Source organism: Orbicella franksi, chromosome 4 (assembly GCF_964199315.1).
Source record: "Orbicella franksi chromosome 4, jaOrbFran1.1, whole genome shotgun sequence".
Classification (NCBI taxonomy): domain Eukaryota; kingdom Metazoa; phylum Cnidaria; class Anthozoa; order Scleractinia; family Merulinidae; genus Orbicella; species Orbicella franksi.
Window position 1 is genome coordinate 22,303,698 of NC_138148.1, and position 20,966 is coordinate 22,324,663.

Genomic DNA, 20,966 nt, shown 5'->3' on the forward strand with positions numbered 1-20,966 from the left:
TTTATTAGTAATCCACAGGCCACTCAAGTGCAGTAAGTGATTTTGATTCAGTAGGCACACGCGTTAAAGACTTTGTATGGAAAATTTCGTTTAGTCAGCCTCAGTATGTTAAGTACAGCTTTTTAATGTAGAAATGATCAGAAAAACTTCACTTGTAAAGTAATGTCACACGTGACATGATATTATTTAAAACTTTCTCGGCCCAAAATTGCAACATGATTTGCTGCAATGAGTTGATGCGATGGTATATTTATCAGGTTTTATGGCTATGGTGTTTTTATGGTGAGGAACACGAGATACACAATTATACAAAAATTCATGTAATATACAAGGGGTGCACTCCTTTGGGTGATCTGGATCAGGATCAGTGATATAACATCATTCAGATTATGCATGTGGTCAGCATGTGCATGGAATTTATAGGAGTGGGCAGGTCATGGAACATTAAACATTTCTTCTTTTAGAGGTTTTCAAATCTGAATCCAGCTTCTTTTCAAGGTTAATCCAAGAAGACAACTCTTCTATAAATATAAATATTCAGGTAGGTATCGGGTAACATTCTTCAAGTTCGTAAATTTCACTGGAATTTGTTGACGGTCATTGACTTCAATTCCCAGAAAACAAACTTATTGTGTCAAAATGTGCCCATTGGCTTTTTCTTTGACCCAATAAGATTTCGTATCTGGAAATGGTTTCTTGCAATAATGGTTTCAGAGAGATATCACTAAAAACTGTTTCAAAATAACAAAGCGTTTGCTTTTCTTGCAGTAATCGGTTTTGTTACGCTTAGGTCAAAGGTCATGTTTTCAGGAAAAAGTGCTGCATTTAGTTTGCTATCTCAGCGCTCACGATTTTATTTACCCAAAAATTTTATTTCTCTAATTTGAATAAGAAACGATGCTCTTTCATACCAAACTAAACGTTTTGGGAAAAGCTGTGTACTAGAATGCCTTTTTAGCATTTCAAAAATGTGGACCTCTTGTTAAGCTGTCTTGGGTCATTAATTTAGAAAATTCAACAAATATTTTAGTTCTAATCAAATCGCGATCTATTTAGCTCTAAATATACAAGAAAGGAAGTACAAATATGACGGGCAATCAGTTGGTAATGAAGATTTTTAATTTTCAGTTTACGAGCCTCTGAATATGCCGCTCATTTTCAATTGATTTTGGCTGATTTAGGGCATCAAAAAGAAAAAATTGTGTTTAAAATTAATTTTTGATTTATCGAACTTAAAACAATATTTTTGTAATGAGTGCCCATAGGGCTTCATTCTGGGCATGTTTGAAGAAATTTGATTTTTTTCCCGCTATTTCCAAGCCTAGTTGATATTTAGACGAAGCTGCTCTTAAATGACAGAAAAATCCTTATACAAATAAATTGCCTTTACATTCAAAGCGTATAATTTCCAAGCGTTTGATTTAAACCTGAAAGTTGGAGTTAAGTGCCTTTTTAGTCCAAGTCTGAAGTTTGAGCCTCAATTTTAAGACAGTCATTTTCTGTTCAAATTTAGAAGAAAACTGTTATTAATTCTTACAGAACTATTATTTACATTGTGCTTATGAAAAATAAGGATAATTTTACACTGAAAAGTAAGGATAATTTTAGGTAATTTAGGTTGAATAAAAAGCTTCTTTTGTCTCAATTTGTTGCAAGCTCTAAAATTATTTCACTCAACTGTCTCAAATAGTAAAGGGACATTCTAAATTGATTTCATTTTAAAGAGCAATCAAAACACTTTTTAAGCCAACTTGTAATATTTGAAATGGACATGTTTCATGTAATACATATTACAAGGGTAGTCAAAAAGACCTTTAGGAGTTTGTACATGTATGTATGTTGCATGACACAGCATAAATTTTACAACAATCCTTACTTACAGATCATTTAGTAACAGTATTTTCACTAAAAAATCCAGTCCAGCCACCTTAAGTCAGTTTTATCTTCCTTATACATGCATTAGTTCAGAGTTCATACTCTTTTGAGCTCTTCAAATTCCATGACTCTCCATGACCTTTTCCATTTTTCCATGGCCTTGAGTTTAGCTGTCAGTTTTGAAAATTTTCAAAACTATCCTTGTTTTAGGATGTTTTAAGGTCATTCTTCACATTTGTATCGCGCATCCTTACTGCGCATAATTTATGGCGTCATTAGCGCGCGCTCGCGCACGCGCATATTGAAAACATGATGGATTTGCCTTGATATTGAGCTATGTCAGTTGCAAAAATGGCTATAGCTCACCAACGAGCACGGGCACCCCAATTTTTTTTCCAGTCATTGTAATCAACTAATCATAAGCTTTGCATGAGAAAAGACTGATCTGATTTCTATTGCTGAAAATTGAATAAATAAGAAAAATAGAACATACACTGTGGTCTTTTCTATTTTGCAGTTTGGTAACCACGTCAAGAAATTTAGTTCAAATTTTTAATCAAGGATTTAGCTTTGTCTGAATCAAACTTAAAATGTTTATTTGTGTCCAACACAATGTATTGACTGTAGTTTAATGCGTGTTCTTATGAGTCTGGGCTCACAAAGATTTTACAATTACTGGGAATGCGTTCTTATAATAAGCATTAAATAATGCCAAAATGGGGCATTTTCAATGCCTCGCTGCTTCTTAATGAGCATGGGTACCCCCCTTTTTTATTTCAAAATTGAAGTTATCATATGATAAATATTCAGTGGGCAAAGTTTGAACAAAAATCTATTGTCACTTTTATTTCAGAGGAATTACCTTACGAACAAAACTCAGTTCACCAGACACAGAGAGTTCACCAGAGAGGTGTTGAAATCGGGGCCAGGCTGCTCTCTTTCGTTAACAACACTTGTACAAATAAGACAAGTCAGACAAATTTTATTATAATTTGTAAATAACTGACATGCAAGAATTGCCCAAATTGTTGTAACATATATTTGCATACTGTTCTAGTACATAATTTGGTACTTTTTTCAGTCCAAATTTTACATTTCCTAAGAAAAAGACTTAGAGCCGGTCTTAAAAACTGAGCTTCACAAGTAGCATTTTGACCAATTCAGTCAAGCCTAATGTATAGCAATAGTTTAGAAAAATAATGAACAAAATTGTTCTTGACAGTCACCACTATGTTATGATTTTTGGAAACATTTGCTCATAAGCTCTAGTAAATACAGTGTTGTAGAGTTACCTGTCACAGAGATAACATAAGTCAGGAAACAATGCATCAAACATGAGACTTCCAATCTTTTTTTCCCTGTCCAAAATGATCTATGAAATAAAAAATAAATCTTTATGATACATCAAACTTCTACACAAATATCCACCTGTACATATCACTCCAACTGTTAATAACTTAATAGGGCTACCCTAGAAAAAGTAGCAAAACTCCTCACCATTATACATTAATGATAACTATAAGAAATACAAGTAAATAGTATCTGGCACACAAGCATGTTAACTCAAAAAGATTTTTGAGTGATGTAGCATAAATAGCCACTTCTCATACACAACAGAAAAACCATGACTGGTATGACGAGAATGATGAGTTAATATCATCTGTTCTAGCCGAAAAGCACCCTCTTCACAGAATTGCTATGAATGATCCATCATCAGCTGCAAAGAAGGCAGCCCTCACCAACAGTGAAGTTCAGGCAAAGCGTCATAGGATGCAAGATGACCGAGCAAGCAACAAAGCAAAGGAAATTCAGGTCTATGCTTTTATGCTGTTGTGAACTGTCTGTCCTCCATCAGTGATGAGGACATTCCTTGCCACCAACAGGTCCTAATCCATTGGGACCTTGGTGCACCACCCACCCTCAAGGAGTGGGTGTAAAAGCTTTTATTGAAAGCAAAATGCAAAGAAGAAAAAACACTACCACCAACACCATGCAGTTTGCATTTGTTTGTTTCGAAAACCGCCACAGAGCAGCTCTTTTCTTCTAACCCCAGCATCTTACGCAACAGACTGAAAAGGGAATAGTTACTCTTTGTGGTGTTTCACAAACATAAAAGGACATATAAGCACAAGCATACACACTTGAAAACAGAAGCTCTCTGAGAGGACGTGTTTACTAGATAGTGAATGGTGCAAAAAAACATCTGTGGAGTTTTAGTTTCATTCCAAAATATTTGTTTTTAAATTTAAATGCTTGACACACAGGTTCTCTGCATCACTGTGGATGGGAAGGCCAGGACGGGAACAGAGTGGATGTGGGAAAGCCAAAGACAAAATGTTTAAGATGTGTATTTTTTGTATAGGACAGTGAAGTCAGTGACTCAAACTACATAAAAGCTTTTCACAAAACCCATGACATCCATTACAGATGGTAGAGATCTTATCCTATTGAGCTTAAACAATGACGAACAGAGATGCTGAATTATTCTTCTTTATATAAGCTTATTGAAGCAAACATCCCTGATCTGTCAGTAGTAATTTTTAATAAAAAACAATCCAGAATTTATGAACACAAAAGATATGTGAAGGATCTTATCAACTTGGTTCAGATGGCTTTTTGCCAGCAGAGCATTTTATAATCCTGTTGAGGAATCCTGACTTAAGATAAATATTTCAATTTCCATCTGTAATTGAAACAAGTAGTAAAAATAAAACAAACATTACATCCAGTTCCGGGTCGTATGAAAAAATGACATAAACATCAATTTGAGAATGTGCACTTATTTGCTAGACAGATGCTTTTAAGACATGCATCACTCATATTTTCAATCAAAAGTTTTTGCAAAATGCTCAAAATCCTGCAAGATTCTTCAAAAACAATACTTTGGCACATTCGATGAAAGTTGCACTTGGTTATACATGTATGAAAAAGAAAGATAGGAAACTGAGAAAACATTGCAGCGACTCACCAACATATACGACTATCCAAACAATGTCACATCATGTCGAAGGGTGTGGAAAAACGAGTCTGCAATGTCCTATTTTTTTGACTTCTTAGCACTCAGCAGTGAGAGATCGTCATTTTTCTGCTAAACTTGATGCTAAACTCAAAATTGTTTTACTCAAAATGTGATATTCAGTGAAACAATAATAATTCTGACTATAAAAAGCAGTTATTTTCATTTAAACTCCTGTTTAAGAGGTGAAAATCAATTATGAAATCCTGAGGTGTTTTTAGTCTCTCTTCGTCATATTCATTGCTCTGAAAGCTTCTGAAAAGTCATGGACTATCTATCTGTCTGACTGACTGACTGACTGACTGACTGACTTACTGACTGACTGACTTACTAACGAACCTCGGGCCTGTTTCTCGAAAGCTCCCCGGAAACATTTCCGGCCCACAAAGCCATTTTTAGTTCATCTGTATCTAAAAACAGAAAGATATATACACCCGAGACTTCTTGTATGATGGGATCCTCTGTTCATATTAAGAATATGTTAATAAAACAGCTCTGTAATCACACGGTTTGAGATTTTGCTACAGCTTTCCAGATGGAAAAATGTTTCAGGACCTTTGAGAAATGGGTCCCAGATGACATGTTGGTGACTGCCTAAAGCCAGTAACCACAAAAATGAGTTAGGTATGTGTGAACCCAGCTTATCTGCTGGTGTTTACGGTTACCGTAGCTAATTATAAGATGGTCGTCAAAGACATTCTTTATTTCAATGATGAGTGTGCTGTAAATGACAGTGCCAATGAAAATGCACTATTGACTAGCTCTCTGTGGCTTTTGATCCCTTTGGCCTCACCATCAGTATCAATAAAACTGAATTCCTGCACCAACCATGCCCTGGGAAGCCCCACGTGAAAGCTAACATCAGGGTTTTCATTAAGGCTTTCAGCAGAAGGGCAACTGGTTTTCACAAGAGAGGGAAGCACCCTGTCCATCAAGCTGTCATTGGCAATGAAGTCAAATACAAAATCACCAAGGACACCAGTGTCTTTGGGAGGCTTTAAACCAACACTAAGGAGCATCAGCCTCAGCACCAAGTTCAAGGTCTACCAAGCTATAATCAACTACACTCATCAGTACCTGTGAAAGTTGACAGTCTAGAGCGGACATGCAAGACAGCTGAAACGCTTCCATACAAAGCTGTTTTCATAAGCTGATGAGAATCAGATGGCAGGAACAAATTCCCGGCACAGAGATTCTATCCCATGCCAACATGTCTAGTATACAAACCATCCTTGAGAAGGCAAAAGCAAGATAAGTTGGACATGTCCTGTACATGAATGACCAGCACATCCCTGATGCTTTTGTATGGTAAACTGCAGCACTCGACACTAACTTTTCAACTTACTAGCCTAGTGGATAGTGACAACTTAGATGTTACTAGCCAAAATACATACATATTGTAGCCATATTGTATTGTACCGTTTAATACATATTGTTGGTAATTACATTGTACTTAAACCAGTTTCAATAATAAAACAGATATATTATATTTATAACACAACGTGAAAAATGAAAAAGAGCGCATTAGCATTTTGGCGGTGGACGTGTTAGATTTACACCTTCTTCCTGAGCAGGTCATTTCATTTCAGAACTCTCGTTTTTTGGCTTTTTCTTTTTTACTGCTGGTAAAAAACCCTGTTATATCCATTTTCAAATTTTAAGAAAAACAAAACAATGCAATTTTGCATCTGAAACCTCTTGACCAGTTGACATATAGGCGGCACACCTTGTGTCACCCTTGACTGGTAACGTTAAACACTAGGGCAAACCAAGTTATCACCGAATTACGCCAGTTTTAATTTTGTTTAATTGCCTCATGTTTTCCTCACATCAAATCTCTCAGGCCAACAGATCACAAAGAAAAATCCAGCAATTTTCCCCCCCAAAAACTCTCAGGACTCTGTTTTTCTTTGAGACTTCCTTGGAAAACATTGAGACCCCAAGATGTCATTGTAAAAACTATTGAGACTTCTTCAGTCTCTTCACAGACAGGAGCTGTAGAATTCAAACTGTTTCAAAAGCAGGGCTAGCGAAACTCGCCTGCCTATAAATGTCGAAGGAAATAAATTTTTCTGATGTAATTATTTCTGAAGTGGTAAGTCTCGTCAGTATGGACACAATGACAAATCACCTATGTGTTATTACGCTAAATGAAATGTTATCCCTTTACAGTTCTGCACGATTTTGCACATGATATTGCTCATGTTTTGTGCACAGTGCTACTAATTTTGTAACAAAAAAAGAACAGCGATGTGTGCTTTCAGAAAATGCTGTCTTGTTTGTCAAATATTTCTTTCAATATAACAACAAGTTCAGTTTTTATACCCTTTCAAGTACCACACAGCGAAAAGTAAACATGATGTGTCCAGGATGAAATTCTGACCTTGTTTCTGAGTAAAGTGTTAGTGTTTGACTTCCTTGAAGAAGACAGAAACTAGTTCAGCCAATTTCATTTTGTTTACAAGCCAAAGTGGCTAGTGGAAGTCAAAAAACGTACTAGCCAAAACTAAATTTCTACTAGTCTGTGGCTAGTTGGCTACCGTTAGTGTCGAGCCCTGAAACTGGCAGAAGGCAAGTGTCAAGTTGGACCTAAGCTTCCAAAAAGACAACATCAAGACCATCCAAAAGAGCTAAGAAATTCCTGTCAAGGCCCGGGAAGACCTTGTCTCACATTGACCATTGTGGCACTGCCTGATCAGCAGAGAAGCCAAGTTAGCTGAACAGCATTGCAAAGTCATGGCTAAAAGCAAATGCTGGGTGCCTCTTCAAGTAACATTTAACAACTGTGTCAAGTGCCCAGAAACATTCAAATGAATGGGATTAGAAGTTCTAAACAAAACTTGAAAATTATGTCCATGAATAGAAACATTCTATATTATTTTCATAGTTATGGAAGTAGATTTGATAGACACATTAAATACACCTAAATCTTTTACACTACTAACAACTTTAGTATGGCTTACTGTAAGGACTACCTTACAGTAGGTATGCAAGAAAAAAAAGAACGAAAAGAGAACAACTGCTAGAATCAACCCTGGGTGAACTAGATTCAAAAAATATATTTTTGGTTTGTTAAGATTCTTATATTTCCTTTATTCAATTTTGTTGTTTTATGTGCTCAACAACAGCCTTAATTAACACCAAAGTCAGACATTTTTCAGAAGTTCTTGTTTACACTGTACTGTATATTGAAAGCGTCCCAGAAATAATTAATCAGAAAGTCTCATTTCCTGTGGTTGTTAGTGGTGTAAAATGTACATGAAAGTTAAACTTAAACTTTTGACATAATTTTTAAATTTATGCTCTGCGACAGTGCTCACCACAACCAAATTTTGACTAAATTCAAGGCTTAAATAAAGCACTCTGGCTTCCCCCGAAGAGACTATACTCTGGGTAAAAACAATCATTTCAACAAGACGTTGGTCCAAAAAATCAAAGTGCTCTGTGAGCAAACATGTGAATTGAACAGGTAAATTACATTATTCTTTGAATTAAACATAATGTTACAACCCTCCAAGTTGCAACCATTTTAGTCGCCATGGCTACTAGAATAAGGAGCTGGCAACTGACTTGAAATGGAAGTCAGCAGTTCGGTGACTAAAATCAAGAACTTGAGCGGCCATCATCTGGACTGAAATACAATGCTCTGAGCATTATGAATTCACTTGTGAAACAAGTTCTTCCATCATTTTAACCCACATAAATTGAGACTAAAATAAAATGAAATGTTTAATTCCAGAACCCATAATGAGAAAGAAAAATTTTCAGTACATCTTTGAGTTTCATGTGACAAAACTTCGTTCCACTCGACTGAACTTTAGCATGTGATAATTTTACCTTTGAGCGTAAGACAACACATGCGTACAGTTTCTGCATCTCTGGTACATTGATGTCGAGTTTGGTTTTGTACTGTGAAACTGGAAAATGTTCACAAAGATTTGCACGGTGCCTTCGCAGCATTTTCCTGCCGAACATGGCTATTTTTAAATATGGAAAGAAATTTGATTGGGGCAGATTTTGATCATGTACTGGGTAACCACTTTTGAACAGGAACATGCATCATGCAATCAACAAAACAATGCTATAATTTTCGTCAAGTTTTCATTACTTATGTACCTAAATAAATCTACTCTTTGTTTCAAAATTGTTCTCTACATATTTAGTGTGCGGATGGCTTGCCTGGGCTCTTACCTGTGGGGCAAGTGAGCAGAGAAAGTTACTTGCCCAAAAGGAAAATGCACTTGTCCCGGACAAATGGACAGGTTATTTTTTCAAGCCCTGCTAGTAATTTAGATACGCTGAATAACACTTTCCACCAGCTAGTTACTACTTGGTATAATCTGTGCCATCTACAGTTGAGTTTTACTCTGTAAATGCAAATTAAAAATCACAATATTTCTGTGTTTTCTCACGGGAAAATTGCACACACTTAACTCGTGAACACTTTTTGGCACATATATTTCCCAACTAGCTCAGTACTGTATGTTTGTGTGAAGGGGCAGTCAATTGATTGAAAATATCGTTGCTGTTATTGTCTATCGTTAGCGGCTTTTCCTCTAGTACAACTTTTCTGTTCAATGAATATGAAGCACTTTTCCTAACATGCTTAGCGAGCGGAGCTCAGGAAGACCTGTCAAATCTTCAAAGGAATTGATTGTGATTTTGTATGATCATCAATAATAAAAATACATTATTTGAATCACTTTTTATTGAACTAGCTCAGGGATAGCATATTAATTAACAAATAAAGAAGCCTAAGCCTTGTATTAGACATGTGATAAAAAATGACAGGCATTTAAGAACACAAGGGAAATGCAGAAAACATGAGCCACAGGGAAGTGTTTTCCACATTTCTCTAGCGTTCTCAAATGTCTGTAGTGTTTTATCACATTGTAATACATGGCTTAGGTTTCATCATTTGCTTTATGATATAGAGGTTGTGGCAAAAAACAATAAAACACGTTTTTCTATGTTTCATACTCTGATAAAACACGAGTTTTTGATCAATCAGAGCACGTGGAGGGTCCTATCTATATTATAATTAGTTCTATAACATAGATAGGACCCTGTGCACGCTTTGATTGGTCGAAAACCCATGTTTTGTCAGAGTCTCTCAAAGTCATTAATTATTCATGCAGCTCTTACCCAACCAGAGCATCTTATTCTGGTCAGGTGGATGGGTTTAGAAACCCAATGAAAAACGAGTTGAAAACCACAGTGCGTTTGGAAATAATTTCAAACACGGATGCAAATTTTCTTAATCTGCATATTGATAAAGCAAGAAAAACACATGATGATAAACGTTATTTAATCACACATTTTAAAAAACAAACTTTAAACCTAAATTATTTACTGCTGATGTTAAATGTAACGGTACAGTTATTAAACTCCCAACACAGAAAGGGCCATTCTTTTTCTAAGTTTAAATTCTCGCTCAATGGTGGCGACCTCGTCTTTTGGTTTGCTTTCAACTTTGCTGTACACTTCCGTCCTAAAATGGCACTAATGTTAGAAATTCCCAGTTGTAAGGCGTACTAATTTACCATCTACCCCTGCATTTAACAGACTAGACGCACAAATTACCTCGAAATAGTGCTGGCCACACACAATAGACCATTTTACAGTTGTCTGTTCAGTGACCTGGCCTTTGAATGGCAGCGAGGCTGCAGGTGACCTTGGTTTGATACAGACCTCACTGCTTTTGTTGTGTTAATCAAATTGTTCTTATGCTAACTAGTTTGCATTTAAATGTGAAAAGCAGTGACGTCTGCATCAAAGCAAGGTCACCTCCAGCCTCGCTTACATTCATAGGCCAGGTAACTAAGCACACAACTGTAAAATGGCCTATTACTTTTCCTCTTCTTTGCAAGTTTTAGGAGATCTAAATCTGCACTCTGGCATTTGCTTTGCAAAGCAACGTGTTTGCTCAGAACTGACAAACAGCTAGGTAACGTGACATTGATGAATATTCAAAAATTGTCACAGAGCAGCAATTAGGTGATAGAATCACATTTCGCATCTCAAATATAATATTTGAATTGAGAAAACTTATTCAAATGATAATTTAAACTCATTTTCTTTGTTGGAGAAGTAATTTCAAAAACCTGTACTTTGGGTTTCATCAGGTTTTTAAACGCTCAAAACAATAAAACCACTTGGCCTGTGGCCTCATGGTTTCAAATGTTTCTCACATTTGGAGACCTGATGAAACCCTCGCACTCGTTTTTGAAATAGTACATAAAACATAGAAAAAGCATGTTTTATTGTTTTTGACCACATGCCTTTGCTGTGTATTACATTGTGATAAAACACTCCAAAGACTTGAGAACACTCGAGAAATGTAGAAAACACTCGCCTGCAGCTCGTATTTTCTACATTTCCCATGTGGTCTCAAATGCCCGTCATGTTCTATCAGTGTAATACACAGCTTAGGCTATATATGTTTGTTAAATATATTAATTAGTTAATTACGATTGATTAATTAATAATTAGTTGATAGTTATTTAATTAATTTTTATACTTTGGCAACTACAAATTTTTTCACTGGTGACCAAAAATAAACTTTTAGTGACCAGTAAGGAAAAAACTTAACTTGGAGGGTTGATGTTATCTGGTTTAGGGAATTTTTTGATTGCTTGTCATATTTAGAGTAGGAGCAGTAGTTCAGTTTTTGCTAAGGTACCAAAGAAACAAAGTAACATTTGGATGGTGCCCTGGGACTGCCATAGCAAAAAAATCCATTGTCTTAACAAGTTTCATGTAAATTTATGTATTATTTACTTTTGACTCGTGCAGCTTTTTGCCAAAAACCCATTTTTTTTGGACATTTTAGAGATTTCCAGCCTGAATACGAGCCAAATTAGCTCCAATCTACTCAAAAAGTCATTTGCATCATGACAGCATGCCTTTTTACCACTAGCACTGCATTTTACGACATTTTTGCTCGGGCATGTCCAAAATGTTTTGGAACAGAAGGTGACCTTTGTCTTTAGGCTTTTCGGTTTTTAAATTTTTTTTTGCCTTTCTTTTTTCTCCGTTTGTTATCTTTTTGCAGCAGTGATTGACCTTCTACTGGGCCCACTCTCAGTTCAAAAATTTCTGAGAAAGCATCATCAAGATGGGCAATATTCACCATGGGGTAGCTTGGAGTAGTCACAGGAAATTTTACTCCGAGTTTTTCACTCAAATTTCTAAGCATTTTTGTTCATATCTCTGGCTCCATTGAGCTGATCACTCTAATCTGGGCATCATTGGAAAGATCTTTTCTTCCTGCAGAAGTTGAGTATAGTTGATACCAATTTTGGTCAAAGGTGATGACGTCAGAAGTGGAACAAAGACCAATGCTCATCACAGCAGTTAAGGCCAGCACAGGAGTCCATGGGTTATTGTCATTTTGCTTTTTTAGCACAAAACTATTTTAATTTAAAATCAAACGTAAAAAATAGGTCCGCAATGTGCACTTGCGGGCTTCTGCTTAGTTTTATTCCATTTGGTTGGAGTTTGTTTTTAAACGTCAGCATCTGGAAGTTGAATTGCTTTAAGTGAGAAGTTACTTTAATCTACCAGTTCAAAGCAATAGGAGGAAATATCTGTAAGTTGCTTGTCTTTGTCTTTTTGATTCTGTTTGTCACCTTTTCTTAGAATTATTGTAACCTATTGCTTTTTAGTCGAACACCACATGGCTCAACCAGATGTGTTCTTGAAATTACCTCTATAAATCAAAGTGAGCATGGAGTAGATTTGTTTTCAAATCACCTCTCAGTCTTTTGTCTACATTAGTTGGAAGCAGATGTATATCACCTAGGTGATATGCTTCTGTTGGAAGATAACTGCCATTCAAGTTCACCAAGGCTCAACTGAAAGGAAATTATGGTCACAAATTTGAGTGACCTACATGTAATGTGACCTGGGACAACGAAGGAATTTGACACAAAAAATCCCTTGAACTTTGCAGAAAAAGAAGCAGTAACTGTAACTTTTTTCGGTTCTTCTGAATTTATAGATACCAGGTTCGCGATCAATTTTACCTTTTTGGCTATATGGAAACAATGCAGACTGCAAAATGGTATGTATTGCAGTCCCGGAGTGCCTAAAAATGAGTTGTTTTGTTTTGGCGTCTTGTTTGTTGATTTTTGTGTAGCAAACATGAAAGAAACAACAAACATCTTGACATTTGTCTAACAATAATGCCAACAAAGAAAGGTCCGGTGACAAAGCTGTGATGTTCACATGTGGAATTGTTTGTTTTGAACATTATGCAAATTTAAAGCGTCGCGAAAAGCTGAATCTGATCGGATTTGTCATGAACAAATACATGTAGCAGCAACTGTTCGAACGACATCCTATCTTGAATAGATAACAAACAGCAAGCGAATGGTTTTTCTTGTGAGAGGTCAAATTTACTGCTCAATGTTTACAATTTTCTTTTAAATGGAAGCGAGGACAAGAATGGTGCTTCACTTCACTTCACTTAGCTTCTTTGTGCCTCGTGGCACATAAGGCCTCCACAGAATGCCTCCAATTTTCTCTGTTGGCTGCAGCAGCTCTTGCCTCATCCCATGTACGCCATCCCACGCTGTTCCTCTCTCTCTCAACTGTTCTTCGCCAGGTGGTGGAATAATGGTGCTTCACAAGACAGATAAACATTATAACTGAATCTCGCCCCAGTGGGGGTACTGCCATGTATGGGCTCTATAGGTATGTGCCGCTGTGAAGGGTATGGTTTTCAAGCAGTTTACTCTAGCATAAACAGGGCTGGAAATAACAGTCGGTCATTGGACATTGTCCGACCAAATTTTGAATAGGTCCAGTCAATTTCACATTATGGTCGCACATAATGTCCAAACATTTTACCAACACCTATTGACCATCCATAAAATTTGGCTATATAAATTGTTAAAAAGGCTTGAAATTGCGACCAGTATGGTTGCCAATGTGGCCAAAATTTCATCTTTGGCGACCAAAATTTCTGGTTTAGTTGACTACCAAAAATACGTCTGCGTTCACAGGCTACCATAATGGTGACTACGTTTTCCTGTGTTGATGATCAACAACGGTTATTTTCTCAGTCATTATGTCCTTCCAGAAATACATAGTGAAAGATCTTTACTTCTATAACATTCAACATAAGAAAAGAAAGCAATCTGTCGCTTTGCTTTGCTGTAAAGGATTTCCTCACATCAGAAAACTTGCAAATGCAAATGGTAAGGGGAAAAAATGGAGGTCTCAGGTGGACATGACGACCTAATCTTCCGGTGAAATTATAAAGTCCGTGCTTGTGATTGGTCACTGAGGTTCCTGCAGGGGCTGAATTCGCGGTAAATTCAAACTGAAAAAAGATCGGTCTGTGAAAACACCTGGACAGGAATAATTGAGGAAGTTGCACACTCCTAGTGATGGGCTCCTGCGAAGAAAACTAGGTTTGCTTGAAGAACATATAATCAGGAGATAACCAGGCGAGATTGGTGCAGTCATTTAGTAGATAAAGTCATCTAGTTAATCATAAATGATAAATAAATCACATTTAAATACAGTTTTGAATGATTTGTATTGAAAATCTTTACAGTATGCTAATAAATTTTTTATACTAATTAATTACGCTAATCAATTGTGCAAATTAATGTCCGGTCAAATTGATAAGATGTCTTACCAAAATGACAATTTGAAAGGACACATGTCCTGTTAAAGAAGAAAAATTATTTCCAGCACTGATAAATCAAAGCGTTTGGGTTGAAGATTTTATCTAGATTAAGGAAACCAGGAACTGCCACTCAAAAATGTTTAACAAAAATGAAATCGCCAAGTTTAAATTTTTGCAACTCAGCCTCAACAGCGTCGATAGTTGACTATCATAAAACACTACTGGATCAGGATTCAGACGGAAATCACTGGTTTTAATACTGGTTACTCTAGTATAGGGTAGCAAAATTCACCTGAACTAGCCCTGGTACTGGCTAAGAGTTCCAGGGTCCCAGCAGCACATCCTCACCCAGAAATTCCTAAAGTACCCCCCCCAGCATCTCGCCTTCTGTCAAAACAGTCACGCAAGAACAAATAGAAGGAGTTACAATGAAATCCGGGGAATTACAGTTATTTTTTACACATACTTGACTGACACACTTCATTTCAATTGCAAGTGTGGTAAAAAAAAAAAAGATAAGTAATTGTCTTGATTGATGAGCAACCGCAATGTTCGCCAATGTTCTCTTTGCCCGAAACTCTATCGGCACAGTAGTTGAAAGTACTGCACGCTTTAAGCATGTTGTGTTATTTCACACACTAAAGCGTGTTATGGTACACTATCTTTTGTTTTTGAAGTTTAACACATTTCTTTGTTGGACTGCATAGTTAGTGTGTGCACGCTTTATTGTTCTTAGTGTGTCCAACCAAACAAAAGAGCTACCTACTGAAGTGTGCTTCTGAACACGCTTTAAGGACGTTTGCGCCAATTGTTTCTGCACAACCTTACTGCGCATGCAAATTCACGCGCCAAGTTGTGCGTGAGAACATGGGCTAAGTAATTAAATGAACAATGGTAGGGCAGATGGCCATTGCTATAGCTTTACCTGGATTTAACAATCTTGGACTTTCGGTGACTCCTATTTTGCTTTGCAGAAACATATTTTATTTACAATTACCTCCACATTGTCCAAACATGAAAAAAAATCAATGTAGGAAGTTTAAAAAAAATTCAAGATTTCTGTCTACGGGACATTGAATCCTGCCATGTTGTGGCTGCAAGGCACGTGAAACTATGGTCACTAAATGCAAACTTGTTCATTAAGGAACCTCACCAGTTGACTAAATTCCCCTAATAGGTCCACTTAAACAATATTTGGCACTTCAAAGATCTAATTGCAATATTTTTGGGCTTACAGACACTAATACTGTGTCCTTATTCGCCAACGAGGCCCGATTTCTTCAGATTTAGGGTGTTCTTCTGGGCATGTTCTCTCCAAAACGAAGTCGGTAACCCTCGTATTTTTTACATTTCTGACATAAATAACTCATCATCTTTCAGTGGTAAAAGTCTCAGAAAAAATCAATGATGAAAAATTTTCACACCAACGTCCTTAAGTGTGCTAAAGACAAATTCTTTTATTTTCAAGTGGAAGCATGTTGTGAGTGTGCTATCACCTTAATCCCTGTTTTCCCGAGGAGGGTCATATATTAAAATGTATGCCTAGATAGTCTGAAGTTCTCTTTCCACCATTTTCCAACAAAATTTGAGGGCAAAAGGGTTCAGACCAGAATTGGTTAGTGAAGTCATTTCTGAACGTTGCACGGCTTTGGAATTTGAATCACCTGGTTAAATGAATGAAAACAGAAGTCACATTTAACTAGGGAATGTTGCTCTGTAAACAAACACCTACAAAGAATGTTCAGCTAGTTAATTGGCCTAGTGAATGACAATATATTTATTTTACATGAATGTAAATGATTCTGCTGCTCAGATCCCCTGTGGTCTGAGTTCATTGACAGTAAATTAAAAATAACAAACAGAACTTGGCATTGATGCAGAGCCTGAATAATGAAATTTTGCAAACCAAAGCCAATTTCATGAACACAAACCAAATGGGAGGTTTAAAATTACTTACAGGCCACAATTTTAGCCTGTTCTTTTGTTTACGTTTTGAATTCATGCTGAGTTTACATCAAAATATGACAAAAGAGTCATGGAAATCTATCTCATAGTATTCTTTTTTTAAAAAAATGAGATGTATTCCGTAACGTCTTTGATCTACTTGGTAATGGTTGCCTTCACTGCGCTTCTTTTTCTGCAAAGTTTGTTGTCCTAGGTCACCTTAGATGTAGGTCACCTGTCGCGATCAAGCATGGTTGATTCTTCACTTGAATTCATGGCCAAAATTTCCTTTTGGTTGAGCCTTGGTAAACTTGAGCGGCAGTTATCTTTGCACTAATGTAGGCATCAGACTGAGAGGTGATTTGAATGCTCACTCTGATTTATAGAGGTAATTTCAAGAATGCATCTGGTTGAGTCATGTGGTGACGGCAATTTCATGAGCATTTGACTCGTCTAGGCATTCAAAATGACCAGGAGATGAGCATTTGTTTGCTGGAAAGTGACCTACTAATGTGGTAAGCTTTGATGAGAATGTGTCTTATTCGAGGACTTTAATGAACTTATATGAGCAAAACGAACACTTCTCAATGAACGAAACCAGGACAAACATCGGCACCATTATATAATATTGTAATTTCATTTTTATAATTAATAACATCTAAACCTGAGGTCAACCGAAATATTGTATGGAATATACCGTGTGCCAGCCTTGCAGTAGTCATTGACTTATTATCGTTTTACTTTTCAAGTTTCCAATGTTCAATCAATTGAGTAGTCCACATTCAACCAACATCGAGTTAAGTTTAGATTAAAGTTGTGTTCTCTATACTTGTCTTGTTTATTTTAGTATATTGATCTGAACTCTGAGTGGGATGTGAAATGCACATAAACTTGGAAAAAAATTCCCAAATACTTGATTTTGACAAGCTTAAATGATTTTTAACTTGTCTTGTGTTTACACTTTTGCTTCCTGATTGAAAAGATAACAAAGGGAAAGAAACCCCTCTGTGAGCTTGTAGGAGCACATATTTATGGGTGAACAGATTTTTTGGATCAACACTGAAAATACTTGTGAAATGTTCGTGGCTAGTCTGACACGGTGTTTCGTCTTGGCCAAGAGACTCTTCAGAGACCTTTAGAATTCAAAGGCAAACTCGTTGAGCATCACGCCCAAAGTCCCGTTCGCAAATTCTTGATGTTGACAGTCTGGCCCTCTATCGCAGAAGGATTCCCAACCGTACGTTCACGAGTTAAATTTATACAAAAGCAAACAATTGTCAAATACTTGTGAAATGTTCGTGGCTAGTCTGACGTGGCATTTCGTCTCGGCCAAGAGACTCTTCAGAGACCGTTAGAATTCAAAGGCAAACTCATTGAGCATCACACCCAAAGTCCCGTTCGCAAATTCTTGATGTTGACAGTCTGGCCCTCTATCGCAGAAGGATTCCCAACCGTACATTCACGAGTTAAATTTATACAAAAGCAAACAATTGTCGAATACTTGTGAAATGTTCGTGGCTAGTCTGACGTGGCATTTCGTCTTGGCCAAGAGACTCTTCAGAGACCTTTAGAATTCAAAGGCAAACTCGTTGAGCATCATGCCCAAAGTCCCGTTCGCAAATTCTTGATCTTGACAGTCTGGCCCTCTATCGCAGAAGGATTCCCAACCGTACATTCATGAGTTAAATTTATACAAAAACAAACAATTGTCAAATACTTGTGAAATGTTCGTGGCTAGTCTGACGCAGCGTTTTTTCTCGGCCAAGAGACTCTTCAGAGACCTTTAGAATTCAAAGGCAAACTCGTTGAGCATCACACCCGAAGTCCCGTTCGCAAATTCTTGATGTTGACAGTCTGGCCCTCTATCGCAGAAGGATTCCCAACCGTACGTTCACGAGTTAAATTTATACAAAAGCAAACAATTGTCAAATACTTGTGAAATGTTCATGGCTAGTCTGATGCGGCATTTCGTCTTGGCCAAGAGACTCTTCAGAGAACTTTAGAATTCAAAGGCAAACTCGTTGAGCATCACGCCCAAAGTCCTGTTCGCAAATTCTTGATGTTGACAGTCTGGCCCTCTATCACAGAAGGATTCCCATCCGTACGTTGAAAATGTTTGCAAATGAGGCTACTTATTTTGATGTACTTTACATGCAAAATATATAGAGAGACAAGCGGTTCTACATTGGAAAAGAAGTGCTGTCTCATAAGAAACCTTACCAATAGCCTTGAGTGAAATGCAATGAAAAAGGTCCATAAGCTCGTATTACTTGAATACTTGTAAATTTCCCCACCAGGTAGACAAACATGAACATCAAGAGATCTGGGTGTATGTGTGTGTGTGTGTGTGTGGTTGGGGGGGGGGGGGAGTACTCTATGATTTCTTTGACACAAGTGTCCTCTGTGACCCAAGAACCCTTAGCCTTTACCACTCTCTGTTCAGCTGCAATTTTGGCACCCTAGCTATTCTGTAATGTGTGTGCAACAAAAGTCAACGAAAAAAGCCTACACTTTGTGAGATAAGTGCGACCTTGCGTGGTACGAACCTGGCTTGTTTTAACAGCCTTTAAAAATACTAATTAACATACACTAACAAATAAACTCAAAAGTCTGTTCACCTTCTCAAGGCAAGTCTGTACGCAAGTTCAACTTTCAATTACTTGTGAAAACTTTTGCCTAAAACTAGTAAGGCTTTGCACTTCTGTACCTCAATATCATTTTTTGACAGTAATCAACTTGTCGGGAATGTTATTAATTGTTACAAACATTGTGATTGCTTTAAACATACTTTGTTCTGTTACTAATATAACATAAAAGGTACATATCAGTAATACGCTAAAAAAATACCATACCAACTGGGACGAAGATACTCGGCTACTGTGCAAGTATCACCACTACTGAGAATGCTTACTAGAAGCAAAATTGGAGGTATTGATATAATGGCTAACCCAACTCTCAAAAGAAGCTGGGTGACGTTTCAATGACAGTATATCATTTTGCACTGATCTCTTACATGAAAGAGTAAGATACAAGATGACTTACAACTCCAAAACACCCTCCCCAGAGGGGGAAAATTGATACCCAATTTTCAGACCTATAAAATTAGCACACAGCTCTAATATACATGTATGACCGCTGCTAACCACAAAAGGTTCCATCTGCGTAAACATTTAAGAGGGGCTACAAGTTTGCTACTGTTAATGCAGAAATGATCGGTTCCTATTGAATCGTAAACATTGTAAGTATTGTAAACATTGTAAGTAGCATATTGTTTATTTGGAGGTTGTAAGAAAAAGAATAAAAAATAGATTACTCATGTGACATGTTTGGAAAATGATCTCAGAATTCACCATTTTATTTACCCTAATTTTTTTCGACCAATGTCACTTTTCAATCAAATGATTTTCCTTCCCCAGAGCATAGTTTCCCTGAGTGAAGCCACAGGCCAAAGTACATTTTTGAGCCCTGAATTAAGTTCAAGTTAGGTTGTGGTCAGTTCTGTCACTGAGCATAAATTTAAAATTTCTGTTGAGATCAACTTTCATTTAAATTTTACATTCCTACTAACCAAAGAAAATAAGAACTTTAGATTTCTTGCTATAGGTTATTCCTTTCTAAAATGCTTCCAATATAGATTTCTTGCTATAGGTTATTCCTTTCTAAAATGCTTCCAATATAATTATTAACAGAGCTTCTGGAAAATTCCTGATTTTCAGGTCAATTTAGGCTGCTGCCAAGAACAAAATACAAAAACATCTTCAAGTATATCACATTCTAAACAGAAAAATTATGATTTTGGTTCTAGTTTACCCAGGCCTTTATTCTAGGAAAGTTTGGGAAAATAGATTTTTTTTATCCCTGTCTTGCAGACCCTTAGTCAGCCCTTGCAGCAAACTGCTCTTGGCACTTCTAAAGCTATATAAAATTTTAAAATCTATTAGTAAGCATAACCCAGAATACCAGAAATTATTCAAGTAAACTTTTAAGTGAACTGGTACCTCAGAGGATTGAACTAAAAACTGTACAGGAATCATGGCCAAGACTCCACGGCAAAGACATAAACGGGAAAAACTGGCACTTCCTGATAAAAAATGGAATTAACAATGATGACAAAAAATGTAAACACCGCAAATCTTTAAGAATCACTGTTATCACATCTACAACAAAATGGTCCAGTTCATTAATCGAGACTATCAAATAAAAAGACTAAAAGAATAATTCATATTATAGTCTCAATTTAAATAATTCACAAAGATCAGTTACAACATAAACTACTCTGTGCACGTGTCCAGCCTTTTCACTTTGTACATAACTTTGACTTTTAGTTAGAACCTTCCTGTGAAACTAAACAAGTGACAAAGGAAAAAAATAAAACATCTACTTACATAGTTAATAGAGAGGACTGGTTATGAAGCCCAGTAGACCTCAAAGGAGCACACAAAAATGCCAAAATTTATGTTGGAAGGTCCACGACCCTGCACAATCTTTTGT

General features: G+C 36.7%; 1 protein-coding gene across 7 annotated transcripts in view; it reads right to left on the bottom strand.

The window, feature by feature from the left end:
- LOC145484906 (tRNA (32-2'-O)-methyltransferase regulator THADA-like) overlaps nt 1-20,966 on the bottom strand; it is a 656,511-nt gene that overhangs the window by 528,019 nt on the left and 107,526 nt on the right. For 6 of the 7 annotated variants that reach the window (XR_014049105.1, XM_081463528.1, XM_081463527.1 and 3 more), the window contains 2 exons: nt 20,474-20,556; nt 3,168-3,247 (listed from right to left, as the gene is read on the bottom strand). Coding sequence is in view for 6 of the 7 variants with exons in the window: in XM_081463528.1 (XP_081319654.1) it covers nt 3,168-3,247; nt 20,474-20,556 (163 nt within the window). In the remaining variant the exon portion in view is untranslated. The remainder of the gene's footprint in view (nt 1-3,167; nt 3,248-20,473; nt 20,557-20,966) is intronic. The other variant, XM_081463530.1, reaches the window with a different exon arrangement.